Source organism: Lichenostomus cassidix, chromosome 4A, assembly GCF_008360975.1.
Source record: "Lichenostomus cassidix isolate B80296 chromosome 4A, HeHo_3.0, whole genome shotgun sequence".
NCBI lineage: Eukaryota > Metazoa > Chordata > Aves > Passeriformes > Meliphagidae > Lichenostomus > Lichenostomus cassidix.
In genome coordinates, this window is record NC_139485.1 from 14,880,255 (window position 1) to 14,903,476 (window position 23,222).

Genomic DNA, 23,222 nt, shown 5'->3' on the forward strand with positions numbered 1-23,222 from the left:
AGTGTATTTCTATAAAGCTCCCAAAGCAAAAGCAGCAGCGACCTGTCATGCTACGGAGCTGATGGATTTACTCAGCAGCCCTAAATCACTGTGTTTATCTTGGATTCCCAGCTAATGAAAGGGTGCAGGGTGCTGCAAGCCACGGAGCTTAAGCTCCATTAACTAATCAATTTCTGACTCTGGGAATTAAAAAACCAGGGAGTGAATCTGTGGTCACTTGTGCAGTTTCACAGGAGCGGCGCTCCAAGCAGGATTTCAACAGCAGCGGGAAATCTGGGTGACAAAGGAAATGCCAGCCATCACTTTGTTTGCTGGGGGAAAAGAGGGTAGCAAAACAGGGCAGTGAATGTCAAGGATGTGCTTTGGAAGTGCGAAGCATGGAAAGAAATGAATTAATAATTGTCAGTGGGATGTGGGAGGTGCAGCCCAGCGAGCAGCGCATCTCTGGTGCTGTGCAGCAGGAAACAGATCCTTTGTGGGGCTTCAGAAAGGGACAGAAAGGTGCCTTTGTGCCATTCCTGGATGTTTCCCTGAGCTGCTGGGGCATCTGCAGGCACTGTGGGTGTTGTGCAGGTGTGGCAGTGCAGTCTGCAAAAGCAGCAGTGGCCATTCCCAGGTTAATTAGCTGCGCCCTTCAGCAAGGATTAGGGAAGATTTGAAAGCATCTGAAGCCAGGGAGGATTGGAGAAAAGCAAATAGCCCAACTTCATGGCAGAGTCTATTGCCAGGGATTCGACTTAATCGGGATCTGTGTCAGCCGCCTTGATAGGCCCCCTGTAAGTCGTTTATTTTAGGTAAACATTTGCAAATGAACTTTTTGTATTCGTGGGTCATTTGGGAAAGAGGAAAAAAAAAAAAAGAAAAAAAAAAGGGAGGAATATCTTACCAGCACTAGTGGTGTCTGAACTCTACGGAAACATTTAGACCTTTCAAACTAAATGTCAAGTTGTTCCTATTGAGTCAAATTCTTGCAAATTTAAGCTAATTAACATAACCACTTTCCAAGGCAAAGCAGGCCCTTATGCTGTGCTTAAGTGGTTTAATACATTAATTCATTCTGATTGCCACAGCCCGTCACCTTTGTGTCTGTAGGAAGAGTAGGGAAAGTTATAAGTCTAAAAGGTTTTTTACTCCAGGCAACAAAATACTTCATGGACATAGATGTAACTTTGCTGTGATCATTTTTAACACGGAACGATATTATTTTCCTGAGCCAACTAAGAAATGTAAACCAGCTGGAATTTGTGGGACACAGAGAAGGGACACAACCAACTGGAAAGGAATATTCAAGTAATCATCATTGGCTTTTCACCACAAGAGTGACCCAACAGGCCCATAGAGGGTGATGAACTGAGTTCCAGGAAATGGAAATTTAATTCTGTAATGCTTTCTAATGTCAGTCCTCTCCCTGTCACATCCATGTGCTGATGCAAAGCCATGAAATCTCACCTTCATTTTGTATCACTGTGTAGGTGCTGCACTGGCAAAGCAGTGTTTGGAAATTGAGATTCAAATCAAGTCATATTTTAGAGCTATTAACTCGGTACAGCTAAAATTGTACAAGGGGGAATGCTTATGTTCAGCATAAAAAATTTATTTGCCTGGGGGAGATTTTAGTGTCCAAGCCATACCTTTGTGATAAATATAAGAATTTGAAAATGCTGTTTCAATAAAAAGGGTTACAGTCTGCAAGCAGCGACCCAAAACTAGAAACATAGGAAAACGTGAGTCACAATTCCTGAAAAGTTTTGATGTTGGTGGCAATTTAACCTCAAAATAATTAACTTTTGTGTGCTAATATGTATATTAGAATTCCAACCAGGTTGATGTTCTACCAGTAAAGTTCATCAAAGATCTATTAACAAGCAGTGTACAAAGTAATTTGCAAGCAATAAATATACTTAAAAATTAATCCTTTTTTTGTGTCACTTTTTACACAGCCAATGATACATATTTTTGTTTAAGTGTGAAAATATGTCATTTATCATTTTAGGGAGAAAAGCTTTCAACAAAGTTTTCAGCCTAAGCTATTTTTAATCCTAACATTTTCTGTGAATAAGTAGAAATAAGAAAATGAATTGTGCTATGAAAAGCCACTAAAACAGTTTTTCCCCCAGGAGATTATAAATATCTGTATATATGGGCAGAACATTCAATTAGCATGAGAAATGTCCTGCTAAGTTTCATGATGATGTACTGGAAGAGAGCTGCAATACAGCAAAACTGGTGAGCTATACAAAAGGAGTAAGAACTTTCTTAGCAAGATACATGATTGCAGAAATTAGGCATTTATTAAAAAGATGTGGTGCAGAAATGCAGCAAATGTAGCACTTCATCAGGAAAATGGGCAGGCAGCATTAAACAGAAGTGACGGTGTGGGGTTTAGTATAGAATGCAAAATGAATTTATAAATAATAGATGGAGATAATATGGATAGTTTTACAGACAGATTAATGGAACCAATATTTTTTTCTAACTCTTTCTAATTAATTTAAGGTGGCTGCACTGTTACACCCCTTCCCCAAAGAGTTAAGAAAATGTTAAATGTGTAACTCACATGATGGAAAGTTATTATCCAGAGATGAGCCTTGCAGGAATTATGAGGAAGAGGGAGATAATATTGGAATATATGACTTTGATTTTTATTTAAACATTATAACTTGAAATAGTCGCTAAAACCCTCAAGGTCTTGCAGGCAGAAGACACAGGGCCTTGTCTGCAGGGACCAGGAAAAAAAAAGGGTCAAGTTCTTCACAGGTTTCTCACCTGTCTCACCTTTTCCCAGCACTGGCTCACAGTGGTAACACCTGCAGGGAGGCTTTCTAGCCAAAAATTGCTGCTGCTGCTGCTGCACTGAATGGAAAACTAAATCCACAGCAGCTCCAACTGCAGGAGAGGTTTTCCCTGGGAGAAAAGCTCAGTCCTGGAGCTGGTGGACTGCATTCAGCTGGGAAAGGAACAGAAGCTTGAGGAATAAAACTAGTGAAACTCAGTGACCTGGTGGACATGTGGGAGACTCCAAGGCAAGGCTTGGTCATGGTCACATCTATGTTAAAAGCCTTGGCTCCTTGTTGTAGGGTGGGGTATTTTGATATGTGCATTTCTAATATTCTCACAGGCAAAACAAGCCAAAATGAGAGCTAAAAATGCAGGTTTCTCTCATTCTGAAGAGGCTGAGAAAGAGGACAGACTTCACATGGAGACCTGAAGGAGAAAGCAGCTGCTGGAAGGCTTGGAGGACACAAATCCTGAGGAAACTCTCAGGGGGGTTGGATATATCAGAAATTAGAGAGAATTTAAAGAACTGCAGTTGCAGCAGCTGTTGAAAATCCCTGAACCAAGGGGTCTGTTGCTGGATTTGAATGGCAGAGCTGTGGCTGGGGTTTGGTGGCTGCAGAACATGCTGAGCTCCCCTCACAGGGCCAGGAGGGCTGCGTGTGGCTGCAGCAATATCAGGATGCACCACTGAGGGAAGGAGCAGAAAGGGGAGCAGGAGCCACAGCTGGCTGAGGGTTCTGACAGCTCTTCCTACAAACAAGGTTGCTGGATGGCAGCTCTTTATCTTGGAGCTGAGCTGGTGCGATTTGTGACTACAAGAAAGCGAGAGAGAAATGAAAGGCGACTCTGAAGCACAGCTACAGAGCTTCCCAGCTCTTGGCAATTAGTTTGTACCTTCCTGGGCTTGATCAGAGCACGCCTTGTCACCATCTAACATGGTTTCGGGTTGTCCAAAAGGAAAACATGATGTTGTTTGCTTGCCAAGCTCTTTCAAAATAAAGCTACTGTTGCATGTGAGAGAGAGCAGAGCTGTTTGGAATGGAAAGAGCAAGGGAAGAGCCCTGAGAAATTAATTACGGGAGGAAAGCTGGTTGCTGCTGCAAAGCTCCTGGTTAAGAGCAAAGGGCATGCTGCTGGGATGCAGAGGAAAACACGACAGGACACATCACCATCATCTACTTGGTCTCTAAACAGCAAATCAAGTTAATTTGGAGAGACAGGCTGAAGGGAAGAGACCTTTTTACTCTGCATCCTTCTTTCGGATCAGTGTTTAACTCGTGCCAGTGTGTGACTACAGAGAGGATCAAAAATGTCCAGCTCTGCATTCAAACCCGAGGTTTCATCATTCACAGATGGATCAAGGGCAGGATAGGAAGCTTCACATACTCAATTCTCTGGAGTGACCATGGTGAAAGCTGCAGCAGATGTGTTCACTACAGGTATTCATGGCCCACATGAATTTTCTTTTTCTAGCTCTCAGATTATTGTGTCTCTATTTCTGCTCTCAATATCGAGGCGACACAAAACTTGGCTCCAGTCACACGCTGGGAATATCTCTGTGGTCACAGCCAGTCCTCCAAGCAAATATTGAGTCTAACTAAACATGGAGAATGAAGAGGCTACTGGAGTATAAAGTAGAAGCATAATCTCTGAGGTTTTAACCAAGGCATTAGAAAAACCTAATAATAGCAGGGCTTTGCAGAGATGCTAAGATAAAGAAAAAGCCATCTTGAGAATGCCTTGAAGAAAAGCTTTTCCTGTCACCCGTCACTTGGCAAGATGAAAGACAAGCTTGGACCGAAAATCACACGGGAAAATGAAGACGGAGGAATAATAATTGTCAGGATTTTATGAATCTGACATTCCCCTTGCCAGCACATCCTGGGTCAACCCATCACATAGCTCTGCAAGGCAAAATGACTCTTTTCATACTGAAATGTTCATGCTCAAACATTTCTGTGAGGCACATTTTGCCGTGAGGTGGTGGAGAAGGAGATAATGATGGAACACAGAGAATAAAGTGGTTTTTCTCAGTGGTTTTTCTCCACACCTTTGCCCAGAACGCACCCAGGCTCTCCTGGACACTTGAACATGGGCTTGTCCCTCCTCTCCCTCCACACTGAGGGTCCCTTGATGGCAAACAAGTCCATCTGTGACATTGCTGGATATTTTCTTCAAACCAAAAAATGTCCCACAGGATATACAGCCCAAGTTCCACAGAATCACTGAATATTCAGAGGTGGTTCTCTGCATGCACTAGGAAAATCAACAGGCAGTTGTGCTTCAAGGCCAACTTTCCAGCCAGCAAATAATGAATTACAAGGGAATCTGGTATCAATAGTTTGGAAGTTTTATTACTGTTGTCAAGTTTTCCATATTACTGTTTTTTCCCCAAAGTAATATTATTTACCTAATGTAGTGAGAAGCAGATGGTTTATTGCTTAAAAGTTGTTATGTGATTCTTGCAGAGGAAGTATATTGAACATTTATCCTGTTTTTATCAAATAAATATTTTCCGTTTATTTACTAGAAGAAGGGGAAAGGCAAATACAAATCAAGTTGTATATAAATGAATATAGATATATTGACAGGAAATGAATGATATTGTAGTAATAAATATTCTGGTATTTTGTTTTCTTCAAAGGAAAGAAGCTGGAGTTGACAGCACTCAAATTTTAAAATTCCTAGGATTTTAGGGCCAAAAAGGAGAGTAATGAAAATTTAGTCTGATCTACATAATACTCACAAAATAAGGGTCGTTGATCCACATGTAATAAATTTGGCATCACACTGGTGATTTCTGTTAAGCTGGAACATATTTGGAGTTTTGCCTGCAGAAATTCTCATTCTGACCCTGTGACTGTCAGTACTGTAAGCTCCATGTTATGGAAAACTGAATTAAGAGTGAATCCATTCTGAGCATGGAATTGCCTGCCCAGTGCTACAGGATCCCTCTGAAGCTGCATGTGAGGCTCAAAGAGACTTGCTGCCAGATATTTCCCTGTTTCTCCTTGATTTAGTTATGCTCTCTAATCAGTTCTCAATTGAGCAGAACTCTACAGCCCTTCCTGGAGTAATCCTGTGCAGAAAAATGATAACAAAGGATCTGTCTGCAGTTTTCCCCAGCTTGCCAAACTGGTGATGGCAAACTGAGGAGATCAGTGAAGCAGATGAGGCTCCTGTTCTCTGTTTTCCAGCAGCTCAGAGTAAAGATTTACCCAAATATCTATGTCCTCATGAAGTTTATTTGGGGACAAAGCTGTGACTCGTGGTGGTGGCACAATTCCCCATATGGAAACTTCTTTTTCCTTGGCAAGGTGGAAGCTTCTTCCACTGGCACTGCTTCAAGGGACTTTCTTCTTGTACCTCTGCTTTGAAGATTGTCATGGTGATTTCCACGTTGGAGCATTCCCTCTTATTTGGAGCTTTTTGGGAGACTCTAGACATGTTGGTGATATCAGCAAACAGCCTGGAAATAGACGATCCTCTTTCCCTTAATATGAAAATATTTCAGTGTTCTCTGCTCGTTTGCAGTCTGAGCCAAGGTAGACAAAGTTCGTCTTCTGTGAGAAAAAATTATCCCAGTTGTAACTTCATAATGTCTTCACTGAAATCAGTGGATTTCTGTTAGACAAAACTGTATTTTTTTGTTAATTCTCCTACATATCTTTGACATTAATACACTTAAGTTGCATTTAAAACTCTAAAGAGGGCTATAAAAAGTGATCATTTTCCCCAGAGATGTGTGATCTAGAGAATCTGTTTTGTAGAAAAGCTACTCTTGATGTCAAGGAAGTGTAACAACAGCTAAAGGGCAGCTCCTGATAGAACAGGTAATATGATGAAAGTGATGCAAGACAGGAGGAAGTTTGCAGTGCCTCTGTCCATGATGTACATATTTCATGGCTAAATAGAGGATTTTGGTCTCAAGAGAGGTCAGAGTGGGAGCTTTTGTGAACACTAAAATATACTAAGAAAAAAGCAGAGCACAAAACCATCTCAGCCATGTCAAGACATTTTTTAGTAAGTGATAATGAAATAATTTCTCTACAGTCCTGAGAAATGGAATACTTCTTGCATTTTTGTAATGTTAGCCCCAATTTCCAAACCATTTGTTAATGGTGCTTTAATACCCAATTAATGTAAAGGACCATAAATTATGACTAATGCACATTAATAAAACAGTTTTATCATCTTATGGGGCATGAAAAATATAAATTTCTAATGAGGCTCCATGTAAAAACTTGGATAATAATACCTGTGACAGAAGAGCGAAGGCTAAAGTGTGTTCCTGTGGAAAAAATAAGTTGTTGCAACAACAAACGCCAGCGGTGAAAATGAAACGCAGTCAATTAATTAATTAATGAATTGGTGTTTATTAAAGGGGAGGCTGCCGAGTGGCCGCTGCGGTGCTGGCGGAGCTGCCGCGGGGTGCGGAGCCAGCAGATGGCACTCCAGAATGTGGAACTCCATCCTCATCATCGCGGGGCTCCATCGCTGCTGCCCAGGGCCTCGGGGGGTCACAGCCAGCAGCATTCCACACGGGACACCCAGGGCTGCTGCTTCCACCGGCAGGGAAAACAGGGAAAAGCTCTGGCAGCAGCTGCGGTGTGAGCTGGAGAATGGCAGGGTCATGGATGGTTGGGGTTGGAAAGGACCTTAAATGTCACCCAGTCCCACCCCTGCCATGGCAGGGACACCTTCCACTGTCCCAGGCTGCTCCAAGCCCTGTCCAGCCTGGCCTTGGACACTGCCAGGGATCCAGGGGCAGCACAGCTTCTGGCCATGACAAACCCACCCGAGAGATTGGCTCAGTGGTTGGAGGGTGGTGCTGAGAACACCGAGGGTGTGCATTCAACTCCTAGAGAGGTCATTCACCTAAGAGCTGGACTTGATCCTTGTCCCTTCCAGCTCAGAATATCCTCAGAATATCCTGGTATCTGAAGCCAAGACTGATGGATCATGCAGCTCCTCCCTGCTGACCCTCTCTGGGAGCTGGAATGATCCAAACCCTTTCCTTACAGCCCTGCTCAGGCTGCTCAGAGCACAGGAGCCTCCAGCTCTCCTGAGAACAGTCAGAGCTCAGTCCTTCAGCTGGTAAAGCCAGGGTTAAGTAAGGCCAAGGTTTATCATTAAACAGGACAATCTGTCAATCCCTATCCCAAACCTAAGCTGGGTTTTGTTGCTCCCAGCACATTTATTGCTCTCATGCAGTTTCACCAGAGGCACTTTTCTTGCCGTTTCTCAACAAGTGTGTCAAGGGAGGCAACATCAGGCAGAACCTAGCTTAGAACAGAACTGATCAAAACTAACAATTTTGCTCCATTCTGTTTTTTTAAAATATATTTTCTACAAAAAGCAGCTGTTTCATTTATGAATGTTACATGATAAAAAGCTTTAATGACAACCAAGAGTTCAACAGTAATTTCCTTAGAGATTTTGCTTACATATCCATTAATAATATAAATTATAGATGTCCTAAGTTATAACATTTCCTACCACTTTTCCAGGGCATTCATGACTTACTTAGTCTGGAGCTGCACACTCCTGTTTTTCCATAATGGACATCAAATGCCATGTCAAGATTTTATTAAACCAACCCACTCTGAAAGGACTTATTTCACAACATGCAAGTTATTTCTTCATCAAAGAAGATGAGAATAATTGTTTCCAAATGAAAACTGCAAGGAATACATGATTGTTCCAAGTGTTACAGTGACTCTGGTACCAGATTTGAGCATAATCCTTAATTGGAAAGTTATCACTGGCCATGAAATACACAAGAACATTTAACTGCCTCCCACAGTGACCATGAAAATACAGAGACTGATGGCTTAATTAGCAATCCCAAAGATACCAGGCAGTGCTCAAAAGCTACAGCACTCTCAGCATTATTGCTGGCAAGGAGGAGGGACTCCAAACCTTTCCACCAGTCTGTTCAGCCTTAGGCCTTTGCTGTCAAAGGCAGCAGCAATGATTATGGGCTGGAATTAGCAGATTATTTTATATAGGCCTTTGACAACAATGTTGTGTTGTAGTGAGAGCTCTGCTTCCTTTCTCCCTTTCAAATGCCTCACTTTGCTCCGATGCTTGTGCAGACTTCAGTCAGAAAGTATTTCTCATTTACATGACCTAGATAGAATAATAGTGAGAAAGATGTTCCTTGATCTTTTTTTCTCTTGATTTGCTACATTCAGCCTGGAAGAAAAACACAGTCATGGGAATGCATTGTTGCTTTTATGTCGGCATTAGGAAGCAGTGCTAGGTGGGTTGGGGGAAAGATCTAGGCAGAAGCCTTGCAATAAACAGGCAGAAAAACACATGGCATGGCTTTAGGGATTACCTAGTTTTGCCTATTTTTTTAAAGATTTCCTTGTTTAGTGACTTTTCAGACTTGATCCCACTGCAGTGACCCATGGATGACAGGAGCAGTGAGGGAGAGCTGTGTCAGGAGTGAGGATGACAGCTCTGTGCAGGGCTGGGGTGTATTCCATGATTACTCATCCCAGAGTCATCACCTCAGTGGGCAGAGTGGACAAACCATATCAAAAAGTGCTCTGAACTGACCTGAATGGCGATTTCAGAAATAGCCTGGACACATCTTGACTCCATTTGGCCTCTCTGGTGCTCAGCTGGATCCATCACTGAGTCCCATGATCTCTCACAGGCTCCTTTGCTGATCTTGCCATGTTCCTGTGCCATTCCCATGGGGGTGAGGAATAAACCTTTCTTGAAACAACAAAAGAAGAAGCAGAGGAAATCCCCAGGTAGAACCATCCATGGGTTTCCATGCTGAACATGCCTGTGAGAGGAGCTGAAGGAACATTTCCCTGGGGTTAGAATGATTCGTGACAAACCAGGGCCATGTGCACTGATCTTTGCAACGGAGAATGAACCTGAATAAATCATCAGGAAGGAGAAAAACAGAGTTTTTTAAACAGCTTTGAATATTTTATTCCAAGAAGTAGAACAAAAAGTAGACGTGCTGAAGGTTGTAAAATCCAAAAATACAGGCAAACTGTGGCTGGTAATAATAAGGAAAATCACAGGAATTTATCTAACAGCCAAGGTCTTCCAGCCAAATTATAGTGTCTGCCTGAGCCAGCACCATGGTGGTGAATAACACTGGGAATAAATGAAAATGCAAACCATCTTTGAGGGGAGGAGCCTCAGTAACAGGGCATGAAAGATTTGGAAGGTTCTCATTGTGAAAATGGAAGTCCTGATTCCAAAATAATAGTTTGGGGCCTCTTTTGTCATCCAAGGACAATTAAAATGAGTGGAATTATGTGCACTGACATTGATGGGCTTTGAATTCAGGCTTCATCCTCTTTCAAAAATGTGTCAAAATATATTAAAAAAAAAAGTGCCCAGTCAAGCCTGGGTAGGAAATGTGAGACAAAGGGGCATTGACAGAATGTCTGTCAAATGACAGGAATTAGGGAAATAGTCCAAACAATCACAAATGAAGTTTTTTTTTTGGTGCAAATGTGTCAAAACACCATGTTCATATGCAACATGGCTTACCTCAAATTCTTCCATGCTTGTATTGAACTTCAAAAAAATTAAGAACTTTAGGAAGCATAGCCCCCAAACAACTTGTACAGTTTCCAACAGCTAATAGAAATATTTATTCTCAATTCTAGCCCACTGTTGCCTAAAAAGAGAAGTATTGTGCCTTTGAGAGCTTTGTCATTATTATGTCCATTGTAAACAGCTGTTTAGACAGAACTAAAGCTACTGAAAGTAGTCTCCCAAAACTCAGAGAGGAAGCTGACATGCTGCTCAGCCTTCTTGAAGGAGAATTGATGTGAATCCTTTTGTAAAGATCTGTGCTCTGAGCACTCCAAATACATCATAGAATACTAATCACACTATTTCCCAAAGCTAAAGAAAAATAAAAAAGGATGGAGTGCATCACTGAGCTGAGAATGGCACATCTCTTTGGAGACGCTTTAGTGGAGGGAAAGATGCCTGTCTGCATCCTTAACTATATAAAAAAGAGCCTTGAAAGAGTAGAGAATAACCTGCCAGAGAGTAGTTTAGGTTGGATTTTAGGAAGGGATTCTTCCCTGTGAGGGTGGGGAGGCTCTGGCACAGGGTGCCCAGAGAAGCTGTGCTGCCCCTGGATCCCTGGGAATGTCCAAGGCCAGGCTGGACAGGGCTTGGAGCAACCTGGGACAGTGGAAGGTGTCCCTGCCCATGGCAAGGGTGGCAATGGATGGCTTTAAGGTCCCTTCCAACCCAAACCATCCTGGGATTTTGTGATAAATATTCCATTGGTGTTTCATGTTCCCCCATACAAGAGAGAGGGGACAGGTCTCACCCTGGGCACTTTAACACAGCCCCAGGGGGAGCAGACAAGAGAACAACATCATCCTCTTCCCCTGATGTGCTGGGGGAATGTGGAGCAGCACAGGAGAAAAAGGCACAGATAAAAGATCACTGAAGAGTAAAGGTGGAACTGCTTTGTTATGCCCTTTTTTCTGGAATCAGAGTTTCTCCCCTTAGGATAAAATAGTGGGGCTGCAGATCTCAGGCAATAGGTTGGAGCCAGCAGTGCTTCTCAGCCACAGGATGCAGAATTTGTGCTGCAGGAGGTGCAGAGTCACAAATGGGTCCAAAAAGTGCTGTTTGGCACTCATTAAAATGTTGCACCTCCATCTGTCAGAAGGGTGGTAAACTTCAGGATTAGGAATACTTAAAACATTTTCTTTCCTTCCTAACAAAAGGGAGACACTGACTAATGATCCCAATACTGAGAGTCAAAATACTTGCAGTACTTGTCTGTCCTAAAGTGCTGTAATAGTACAAGTTGACTCCTCGATGCTGTCATTCTTTCACTACAAAATAAGCAGCTCATAGGGGGAAATAGCCTGGCTCTGAATGTGGCCAGGAAAAAAAAAAAAAAAGAGTTTTCTCCCAGCAGTTTTTTTCTTGGGTAAGACTTTTCATACTGTCTTTGACATTCTGAATTACATGATTACATAGCACAAGACTCCAGCAACATTTCGCATTGTAAAGATGGAGATGCTCAGCATTTTGCCAGATGCCAGGCGATATCCTGACGTTTCTATCTTCACTTTAAGCCGAGTGACAGTCAGCATATTCACAATGAAGCCGAGACAATCTGCTATCAAGTTACAGTAGTGACATTTTCCCTGCTGAGGATCCCAGGGCTCGTCGGAATAAAGCAGCTCCGGCAGAGCGGGCGTGCGGAGCTGCTCCGGCGCGGATCGCTCCGTGTGTAATGCCATGTTTGATCCGTGCCGCTGCTCGGCGGGCAGAGCCTTTGGTAAGTAAGTCTGTACTGCACCATTTCCTGGCTCGGTGCTCCGGGTGTTGCAGGCTGTGTGCAGTGGGGGAGGTGCCAGAGCTGATCAAGCAGTGTAATTTTATACATTACTGAATCAGTGCAGGAGGAACCTGGAGGGACAAAGCATCATCTTCTCTTTGAACTGCACTGTAAAATCCGACAGCTCTCGTAGCCCAGCCATGCTCTGATACAATTTTTCTCTCCTTTTCCCCCCGATTTTGGTGTGAATGATAAAGTGATCTGATGATGGCTCTCGTTATGGAACCTATTAGCAAGTGGACGCCCAAGCAAGTAGTGGATTGGATGAAAGGTAGGATCGTTTATTGCCGTGTATTGTCTGTACTTTGGATCCTGGCGATTTGCATCTCGCATTCTTTGTTTTGGGAAGAGTTTATTCAGTTCCGATCATCCCTATGCTGCTTTGGCCAGGAGTTGTCAGACACAGGGCTGAGCAGAGGCTGCTTCAGCTGCGCTGTGCTGTGGGAATTGCTGCCGAGAACGGAGCAGGGATCAACTGCATTTGTTGGACAATGCAGACACAAAGTGTTTGTGTCTCACGGCTCCATTATGCCTCGCACAGGGCAGCGTCGGGATGTTTGGCCGCTTTAAATTTGCCCTGATTAGGTCTGGTTTGCTCATATCAGGTGATCTGATGCAGAGGCTGTGCAGCACTTGTCTGTAGTTTTTGGGTACCACAAGGAGCACAGGCGCCGGGGGCTGGTCTGAGCATCCTGCTCCTTTAGGGACGTGTTCTGCTCCTTTAGGGACATGTCCTGCTCCTTTAGGGACGTGTCCTGCTCCTTCAGGGACGTGTCCTGCTCCTCTCAGCCCTCCCAGCCGGCTGTCCGAGGCTCCGCGGCCGCGCAAGCCGCGGGAAGGCGCAGCGCTGAGCGCAGCTCCGCGGGATAACTCGTCGGGATAACTTGACAGCAATGATGATTTCCCTGCACATTCGCAGTTTCACAACACAGCCGTCAGCTGTGACATGTTTTGCCTGACAATGCTCGGCTGTGCTGCAAACAGAGCGGGATGGATGGGAGGGAGAGGGATTGTTGCTGATGATAAGTGGTTTAAATTTCTCCGGAGTGTGGGGGGGAGGATGTATTCCCACCGTGGGATGCATTAGTGTTGTGATACAGGGCTTCTGATGAGCTGTCTGTCTCAGAGACAAATAATTCCTGCCACGGGGGATCTCTGTTATATAAGGGGAAGAGGTGCAAATTTGGGGTGTAGGTTACTCGTGGAAATGATTTCTGTAATGTGATGACTGAACTTAGGGGAGGGCTGAATTGGATGCCCACTCTGATGTCCTTAAAGCTTTCCAAGTATTCCCATTAATAAGGGGATGGTTCTGATTTCATTTTGCTGAGCTACATCTCCACACTTCGCTGGAATGGGGCTGTTTTGGTGCTCATCAGACACGTTGCCATTATGAGCTAATTATTCTTTTACAAGCACAGAGTATTGTGAAGCAAACGGTGTCTGGGGGGATGGATGCACTTTGTTTCTCAGGTGTTTGGGAACTCGGGGTAATTGGGAGGGCTAAAGCAGGTCATTGGGATGGATCCTGAAACCTTCAGATACAGGATTGATTCCCAGGCTCCAATGTCATGATGTGATATCAAATCCCAATGTACGTGCAGAGGAGTTTGCTGATCCACACCTTCATTTTCAGGACACGAGAGAGTTAAAAAGTGGACAGATCACTCTGCTATTTTAACTCGTTGCTTGGATTATAATGTAAATTAACTGCCGAAGTGTGTAGAATACTTGTTGCTAAATTTAAAAATACTTCCTGCTACTTTTTTATCCTTTGTGATGCAAACTAATGACATCTTGGGGACCAGTAATCCGTGATGTGCAGTGTAGGAAGGTCATACAAGCAGCAGGTTTTTAAATGTCTGGAGTTGCCTGACAGTTGGATTTCCATACCAGACTGCACAGTGCACCATCCATAGGGATTTCTGGAGTAGGCAGCAGTGCCAGTGCTCTGCTTCTCTCTTCAAGCATAAATAAAGATAATGCAATGAACATTAAAGTATTCACAACGTTGATATTTTCCTTGGTAGCATTAGCTGCACATCCACAAACAGGAAAGTTGCATATTTGTCCATTTTTCCCCCATTAATTTTACAAGCCCCCTTTTTACCCCAACATTTACCTTTCTAACTGCATAGTTGAGTTCCAGCCAAAGGAAAGACCTAACCCACGCAAATGGCAGACCAGAAGCAGTTTAAAGCTACTTGTAACTACCTTACTTTGCAAAAATTGCCCAACTGTGGCCACTGCTTGCCTGCAATTTCCATGTGTTCTGTAGCTCAGCTCCACTGGCTTCAGTCCCTCTGCTAAATCCACGTGCCAGGGAGGTCTAGGGTCTGCACAGGCAGTGATTTTCGGTGATAAGGTAGTTTTTATGTAATTCTTCTATTCTGAAAGGTCACTTCTTTCGCAGAAGTAAAAGATAAATTAAAGGCGCTCTTGAAAAATTAGCACTTTATGAATGAGGAATATTATCTTGACTGCAGATAGCAACATGTTAATAAGCAATGTAACAAACATTACAACTTAAAGATACCTTTGGGGGTCTTAAAAATATGTAGCCAATTCGTTTTATTGGTGGAGATTGCAAACGATAACATATTTCACAGGGAAATGACAGCAATACGCTTTTAAAACTCACATTTATCATATTCCTTGAAGCCATTGTAACTTATTTCTAAAATCTCTCAGCAAAGCCCACGTTTTGAAACTAACCAGGACTGAGTACCAGAAACATCAAATAATTGTAGAGAAGATGGAAGGAAGCCACGAAAATGATGTTAATGGTTTGAGACCCAGGTCCCCAGAACGTGTCCTGGTTACAGCATCCAATGAGAGCAGCAGCTGCAGCCTGAGCCCCTTCAAGAGGAGACACCCTTCTGTTCTTTTCCTTTAGGAAATGTTACTTGCCAAAAAAGTAAAAATCGGTAGGCTTTAAGGAACATTATAATGACAAGTTGGCATCTTGTATTTATCCACAGTTCCTTTCTCGGGAACGCACTCAACTGGAATTCAATTAGGGAACTGCATCTGATGGTGTGGACAACCTGAAAAGGCCATGCAAGTCTGGAGAAATTGATTCCTGAGGCTCTCAGAGGATCTAGAAGTTAAAACTCTGGGTACTTCTGTGTTCTGTCTTTATGCAAAAAATATTTTGTAAAGTTTAGCAGGTACAGCAGAAGGCACTGTGGTTAAAAGAGAAGGTTTCAAAGGAGCTGAAAACGTTAATTGGGAAGATATTTTTAGCAACAGTTTTCAGTCAGTATTCTCCTTTTTGCCCAAATTTTCCAAAATTTTAAATGCCTCTAAGTGGTTTTCACTTCAGAAAATGAGCAGGTGTTTCCCCTGGTATGCACCCATTTCTTACATAACTTACCTGTTTTCCTGGGTACTGTGGACCCAAAAGGTACTTGAGAAAAAACCTTTGCGTTGCTCAGATTCCATTGAGGCCCTATTGGAAAACAAACATTTCCCATAAAGCTCTCCAGTGCCTTGGGGATCAGAGAGGTTTCTAACTGCTCAGTTTTAACTTGGATTAGGTTTAACATGTTCATGTGAGTAAATGACAAGCTTTGCCCCCAGGATGTGCATCTGGAATGCCTTACCTGGAGATTGTGGTTGGTTTTGGAGCTGGAGCTCCCTGGGAGACTCAGGGACACTTTGCAGGTTGTCAGTGAACACTCCAAACCCAAACCCATGTATTTTAACATGGATTGAGGAGGGGATCCTGTACAGGATCTGGGGTTTGGAGTGCAGGGGGGAGAGAAGATATCTCACTGAATGAAGAAAAGGGTGATAATTTGTGTTTCTGTAAGATCTGAAGGGTATTCTCTGTACTTTTACAACCAAGAGCACTGGAGGTGTTGTGCTTCCTAAGGGGAGCAGTTTACAAGTAGGTCATTTAAAACGTGAACTCATTTACAGGGAAGTGACACCTCTGTCCAAATAAATACTCACTTTTCAAAGCAGTCCAAGGAAATGAAATGAAATACAATGCAATGAAATACAGCTCTGACTTTCAGAGAATGCAGTGCTATTGAACAGCTGAAAATTAAAACGGGAAACCAGCTATTCCTTAAGTACCTGTAATAACTCCACGCAGAGTCTGTGATTCAGAGTCGTGGGGTCTGACAGGTTTGTCTGCCAAAACAGCCTGCAGTGGAGGCTTCTCTCCCAATAAATGCTCTGCTTTAGATGCCCATTTCACAACTGCAAGCCATCCCCCCCACCTTTAAACCTAGAATTTCTGCACTCTCAACAGGAGATGAAGACATAAAAAAATAAAAATTAATTCAGTTGGTAAACTGATTAACTGTGCTGCACTGATCCCGTGCAGAATAATTATATGTTTAGCTGAAGGGTTTTCCTTAGCATGTAATTCCCTGATTTCAGGCTGGCTCATAAAAGAGAAAGGCAGGCAGGGAGGGAGTGGAGAGCAGGGAAGCTGATGACGTGAGAGGACTTGTTAACATTCACATCACGCCGGGCTCCGGCAAACCCCTCTCCCTTTTCCTCTGCTTCCCACGAGATCACTACCTGTGCTGGAGCACTGTGGCACAGCCAGGGAGGACATCAGGTTGATCAGCTCTCAGAACGTGCTGGAAACGCAGCAGAATGTTGTGATCTGCTGCAAAAGCAGAGCTGTGGGTGCTGAGCTGGGTGATCCTTGGCTTCCCTGCTCCTCCTGCCCGACCTCAGCATCCCATCAGGCAGGAGCACAACTCCACCAGATGCAGTTTGAAACTGGAGTTGATAACCGAGGTCATCCCTTATTTAGAAAAATGTAGGGTTTATTACATCTTTGCAGCCCTTTCTGAGGACAAACAGGTTTTGGAAGAGACCTGAGCCACACATGCAGAATTAGCGTTGAATTTCCAAGCTGTTCTGAAGTAAAGGTTTCATCGTTTTCCTTCTGCTCTCACCAATTTTACAACTGAAACAAACAATTTGCTGTTGTGGCTCCCCCTTGGATTCCTGCATTCCACTGGCACCACATTTCCAGTTGTCTCTGGGAAGTCACCAAATCAGAATTGGCTGCAATTCCTCTCCAGTTTCTCTTACAAGTTTTGGACTTTAATGCTTCTTAGTAATGACTTTGGTGAGCAGCTGTTGAGTGATGTAAACTGTTTGCTTTGAAAGGGTCAGCAGAGCCCTCAGAGCTGACAGCTCAGCAATAGAAGTGATGAAGGTCAGATTTCAAGGAACAGGGTCCCAATATTCAGTACAGTTAAGGGCTGGAATAAGCTGTCCAGGCAGCTTTGGCCATTCCCTTTGTAGGAGGTTTTAAATACAGCCAAGCAGAGCTCCAGCATCCCCCTGGAAGTGTTTCTGTGCCCAGCCTGTCCCCAGAAGAGTGACCTAATGTCTTCTCAAAGCTTCTACCAACTCAGACAAGACCTTGAGATGGTTCCTTGCATGGGAATCACCCTCATCTTTGAAATGTGAAACAGTCCCAAAGAGATTACAGCTCTGGCTTCCCCCTGGAACTGAAATATCCAGTTCCCTGGATATTTCACAGTTCATATTCCCCACAACACCCATGGGAGAAGATGTCCAAATGTCTAAAGCTCTCTCTCTAAAGAAGCCTTCCTGCTGTGTTTCACAAGGAGAGCAGCAGAGCTGGTGATCACCAGAGCTGAAGCCCCAGAAGCAAACACAGATCTGTTCCACTCCCACCAGCACTTCCCAAAAGGCTCATTCCTCCCAGCCCAGGAGGGTTAGGTATCAAACAGAGCTCAGGACACTGGCAGGATGACAAAGAGCCAGTGCCCTTAAGGCTTTGACTGTTCCCACTTTTAGTTCAGCTTGTGCCCCACTGGCAGCCTGGAGGGACAACAAACCACTTTGCTGAGCTCCAGTTTGTGTCCTCCCAGTAACTGCAGCTGTGGCTGGGGTCATGGCCAGCTGGCCACAGCTAAATATTGCACAAAGACCTCCCTAAATCAACTCTATCTCTAATTCTCTATGGAAATTATTTGGCTGAAGTATTTCTGCATCCCTATCGCTATTACCTCAAACATTCTAACACCTCTTTGAGGACCAATTAGAAACTGGTCTATATATCTTCCTAGAACCAACTGGATTAGCAGTATCTCCATAAAAGATTTCAGCAGCATTTAGCAATTTAATGGTCTGTATTTATTATCAGGTTATTTAGGACTATATTGTGAAATTTCCCTATCTCTAAAGCAGATACGTTCAGACCTTTTTAAGAAATGTAATTTTGCTCCCAGAGAAAAGGCTGAGCTGAATGAAAGTCTCTCAAGTCACATTTATCAAGCGTAACTAATCTTTCAGGTCATTATGTAAAGAAATTTACTTTATTGTCTTGCAGCTTAATATCAGCAGTCAGACAATGTGTCACGCATTGCTGTGTCTTGTAACCTTTACCATGTGTTAAAATTATGCAAAATCCCCAAATTTCTCCCAGTCCTGACCATCCCAGGGAGGGCAGAGTGGCAGTGCAAATCCAGAAGAGCTCAGCCTTCTCCAGCTCTCTATTATTTCATAGTGTTTCTAATGAAGCAAAATCCAGAATAAATTGGCCCCCATGGTTGACACTTTCAGACCACATTAAATGAGGTGCTGCATGTCAAGAAGCTGCAAAGACACTGAAACCTGCTGAGCAATAAGATGCTTTCATGGCTTCTTCCCAGACTTTCTTGCCCCACTATATCTACATTTTTCCTTGCTTTGGCAGGAGTGACATCAGCCCATGTGCCATAGCATTGAGAACTGTGTGTGTAATGCTGCTACCAGTTTGTAAAATGGGGATTTCCCAGAAAAAGAGCAGAGCATCTCAGTGCTGCAGCATTCCTGACTGCCTAGGTTGGAAAGCAGTTTGAGAAACATTGCGTTGTGCAGAAGAACTCCTTTCTGCAGTTCTTAGGGCAGAAAAATACATTATGAATATAATTTTAGTGCATAAAAACCACTGCCTAGCTGGGGGAGTGTCAGGCAAAGCTCTGTTCCAGATCCTGTCTCAAAGCCCATGGTAAGGCAGTTCCATGTTCCCTGGGTCTGTCCTCAAGGAAAGCTTCTGGATGTCCACTGTGCTTGGGTAAAGAAATATTCCTACCTAAGAAATTTCCTTACATCTCCCTCTGCTGGGTTCAATGTCTTGTATTTCTGTTTGCAATGAAGGACGAAAAGGAAAGCCAAAGGTAAACTGCGATTTGTCCTTTTGCAAAATTGTGTTAACACCTTCAAAGCTTTCAAAGCTAAAAAAGGCAGATTATCCTTTCAATGCCATTCTTTCAGAACTGCTGTCCTGCCACGCTGACAGAAATGGAGGTTATGATTCTGCTGGTGAAATAGTGACGCTGTTGATATGAAATGAAGCATTTTGCTGAATAAACAGCAATAATATCAAGTATTGCTGAGCAACAATATACATTCATCCTCTCCACCCAGAGTAATTCTGTAGATATCTTCTAAATGCTGTTTTGCCTTACTAATTTAAGTTGCTATTTTTGCAGTTTCGGGTTTTTTAGTAAAGATGACTTTTCCCTGATGCCATTGCAGTGATCACATTGCTGGGATGTGCAGGTTCAGGAGTTGCTGTCAAAGGATTCAGAGAGAGGAAAAAATTATGAGGTTGTATTTGTGAAGGGCTCTAGTGATGAATCAAAACGAGATGATTTCTGATTAACTAACCCTCAAACAGCTCCCAAAATGTATCCTTGCTGACCCTCTGAAGTGCTCAGGAGGATTCAAGGCCAATGCAATGTTTGGGTTTTCCTACTCAAATTCTCCACCAACTGCTTTCCAGCAAAGATGAATTATAAAAAGACTGTGGAGCATTTTTAGTTCCAACGTAGGTGGCATGTTTGAAAGAAAAACGTAGCAGCCAGTAATTTTACAAAATACATTCAGCTTTATTCCCTACAAATATGTCCATCTTTTTCATTCTGAGCATCAAAAAAAACCCCTAGAAAAACGGTGTGGATTTCAGGAGTTCTTAAGGCAGAAATTGTGTTTTTTTTATAAGTGTGCTGAAACTACTAGAGCTCTAGAAAGGATTCATTTGGCACATCTGCTTCTTTTCCATGGAAAAGTCTCTCAGTGCAGGCAGACAGTGGTGTCAGCCTGAGAGCTCAGACATGCCAATGATCACCTGGATCAAAGCATTTCACCTCTCTCTCTCTGCCAGCTTCCCACATTCCTTTCTTGTCTCTCTCCTCCTGTTTATTCATTTGCCTCTCCAGCAGCATTTTTTCTTCCCTTTTTCATAAAGAGATCGACAATAAACATCGGATTGTGAAGGAATTTGTTCATTTAACATCAAAAATGTCTAGCTTTGACTATCTTGGAGAGGATTGCAGTGATTTGGAGGGGAAGTGCATCCAAAATCCCAGATGAGGTGAAAAACACCTGCCTCAAGAAGCCAAGCACAGCTCCTGGGAGCTTTGAGGTGCAGTTACATGAAGGCAAACATTGCTGTTTCACTGATTCTCCATCAAAATCTCCTGTGAATATCCTCCATTCTCCTCAGTTCTCTTTCAGACTATGAGATGCTGATTCCCTGGGAGATGTGAGGGAGATTCTGCAGTGGTACCTATTTGTGAAATCCTTTCCTTTCCAATGATAGGGATGCACAGGGTGCCCAGAGAAGCTGTGCTGCCCCTGGATCCCTGGAAGTGTCCAAAGCCAGGTTGGACAGGGCTTGGAGCAACCTGGGATAGTGGAAGATGTCCCTGCCATGGCAGGGGTGGCACTGGATGAGTTTTAAGTTCCTTTCCAACCCAAACCATTCTGCTATTCCATTATCTCATACTCCAGAAGAATGTGCTGCAATGGGCACATTCCTAAATCCAGGAAAGTCATCTGTAGGCATCTGTTAGTGATCACTCAGCATCAACAATGAGCTCATCATGAAAATGCCCTCAATTACAGAACACTAAGGAGAGATTTTAATTGCCCATTGTCAAGAGATTTCAATTGTTCATTGCCAAGCCACACTGAGAAATTCCCTTAATTATACAAAAAACCCCAACTTTATAGTTTTCAGAGGAAAAAGACAATCAAAGCAGAGAAAAAAACCCTTGAAATTTGCATTTGTATCATGTGGTTGGAGGGAACAGGTAGAATAATCTAAGAGGAGTTCAGAACTAATAGAGGTTGGAATATTCACTACTTGAATGTCATATGAAAAGAAATGGATCCACTTAGGGCAGTAGCTCAGCAATGCTGCTCTTGCAGAAATAACTTCTGGAGAATGAAGAGAGCTAGTGAATAATCCATCAAAAAATGCAACAAATAATTATCTGGGTAATAAAAAAGATAAATTATAGTAATAGACAGGAAATTTCCGCATGGGATAGAGAAAGAAAGAGAAAGGATAAGTTTAAAAACTATAATTCTCTTAGAAAAATGGAGGAAAATCCTTCTCAAGGCTTTCATAAGTGGACTTAAAAACATTAGGAGATGTGCTAAGGAAGCCATCAGCAGCTGAAAGAAAGATACACTAGAACATCATATTAACTATTTGTTGTTTGATAATTCTCAGGCCAAATTATCAATGCCTTTTGTGGCAGCAGCAGAAATCATTATTTGCATATCAGCAACGAGGCAATACTTTAACTAGAACCCAAATTGCTCACATGATCCTTCAATGAAAGTGCTTTAATCCAGTCTGTGGATCATTCATTCCAAGAGCCATCAATATCTCTCACCATGTGCAAAGAAGATTTTTTATTCTTCACTTCCTGTGGATGGCTCTTTGTATCCCACACCCCCTATTTTATTTATCTAGAGGTAGTTCTGTAGTTTTTTCATTAATAAGGTCTCCTCTGGTATCCAAGCAGCAGAGTTTCTTCTTAAAACAGTTTTTATATTTCCATTTTCTTTTATGGAAAATAAAAGAATATAATGGAAATATAAGAATATATGGAAAATATAAGAATAAAATATAACTTTTTCAGTAAAAGGATGCCAATAGATGAGGAATCCTGGCATTTGGAATGAGTTAATTCCACATAACCTTTGCCATTTTATCAAAGGCACTGTTTTTCCACGGGATTTAAATATCCCATTATGTGTTTGACAGATCTCCAGTTTCCATGTCAGACATCCAGGCAGGAATTCCAAGAGAACCAAAGCTGTCCAGTTCTTCTGAGCAATGTCAGACTGCCAGGATTCACCCCAGTGCTCTTTGCTTTCCTTTCACCCTCCAATGTCATACTTGATTTGAATTGCTGAAATCCTCATCAAATTATTCTTTCAAATCTCATTACTATCCCATCTTTCCAGGGGAAAATGATAGACAATATTTCAATTTTTTGCCTGCAAACTGGCAGGCTGTCACATGAAAGGACACAATTAAACCTTATAGCACAATGTTAAGCCACATTAAAGCCATCCTGGAACAGTTTCTATTTGTCCTCCTAATGAAATAACCAACAGTGGTGGAAGAGCAGAAGAAAATAAATTGAACCAATGGTTAACCCTAGTAGACATCCACGCCTGAAAACATAATTATTAACAATTTGTAGAAGTCCAAAATACCCCACAATAATTTATATTTGCCTGCCAGATCATCCCTAATTCCTCTGGAATTCCACTGTCTTTCTCTACTCCACAGTTACCATCCCCAAAAACATGGTAATGAAGCTCCATGACTAAGCATTCCCAAAATGATAACAGAATTTGCATAATTGAGATTTGGTGCAGAGAAAACCCACAAATTTCTCAGAAAAAAAACCAAAAGGACCATATAGTGGAGATGTTAAAATATTGGCCAACTTACTCTGAAAAAGTACATTTTGAAACAGGAACTGTGATTCTTTGGAGAGTTTAAAATAATCAAGGTTTCTAAAAACCATCCAAGAAGAACAGAGGAGTTTGAAGGTAAGATTACTTCATATTATTTTGGTCTGAAGGTCATTTTACCACTTCCTGTAGTCAAGATTTTTTGGTAAATAATCTCGATTTGCATATCTAGATGATCAGTTATGCTCTCAGATGAATTCACATGATGCCTCAAAAGTACTGGAAATTGTGGTTTTGGAAAAAGCACGTCATCTTCCTTAAGGTCTGTCCCATAATCTCCTGCAATAATCTGAAAAAAGGGGCATTAGCTGCGTTTTTT

At 42.6% G+C, this 23,222-nt stretch overlaps 1 protein-coding gene across 2 annotated transcripts in view; it reads left to right on the plus strand.

Moving 5' to 3' along the window:
- Positions 1–11,952: 11,952 nt before the first annotated feature.
- LOC146437573 (connector enhancer of kinase suppressor of ras 2-like) overlaps positions 11,953–23,222 on the plus strand; it is a 163,905-nt gene continuing 152,635 nt past the window's right edge. The window contains exons 1-2 of one of the 2 annotated variants that reach the window (XM_085060690.1): positions 11,953–12,073; positions 12,331–12,404. In XM_085060690.1, the coding sequence (XP_084916816.1) occupies positions 12,338–12,404 (67 nt within the window). In that variant the 5' untranslated portion in view covers positions 11,953–12,073; positions 12,331–12,337. Of the gene's footprint in view, positions 12,074–12,152; positions 12,405–23,222 lie in introns of those variants that run through there. The other variant, XM_085060691.1, reaches the window with a different exon arrangement.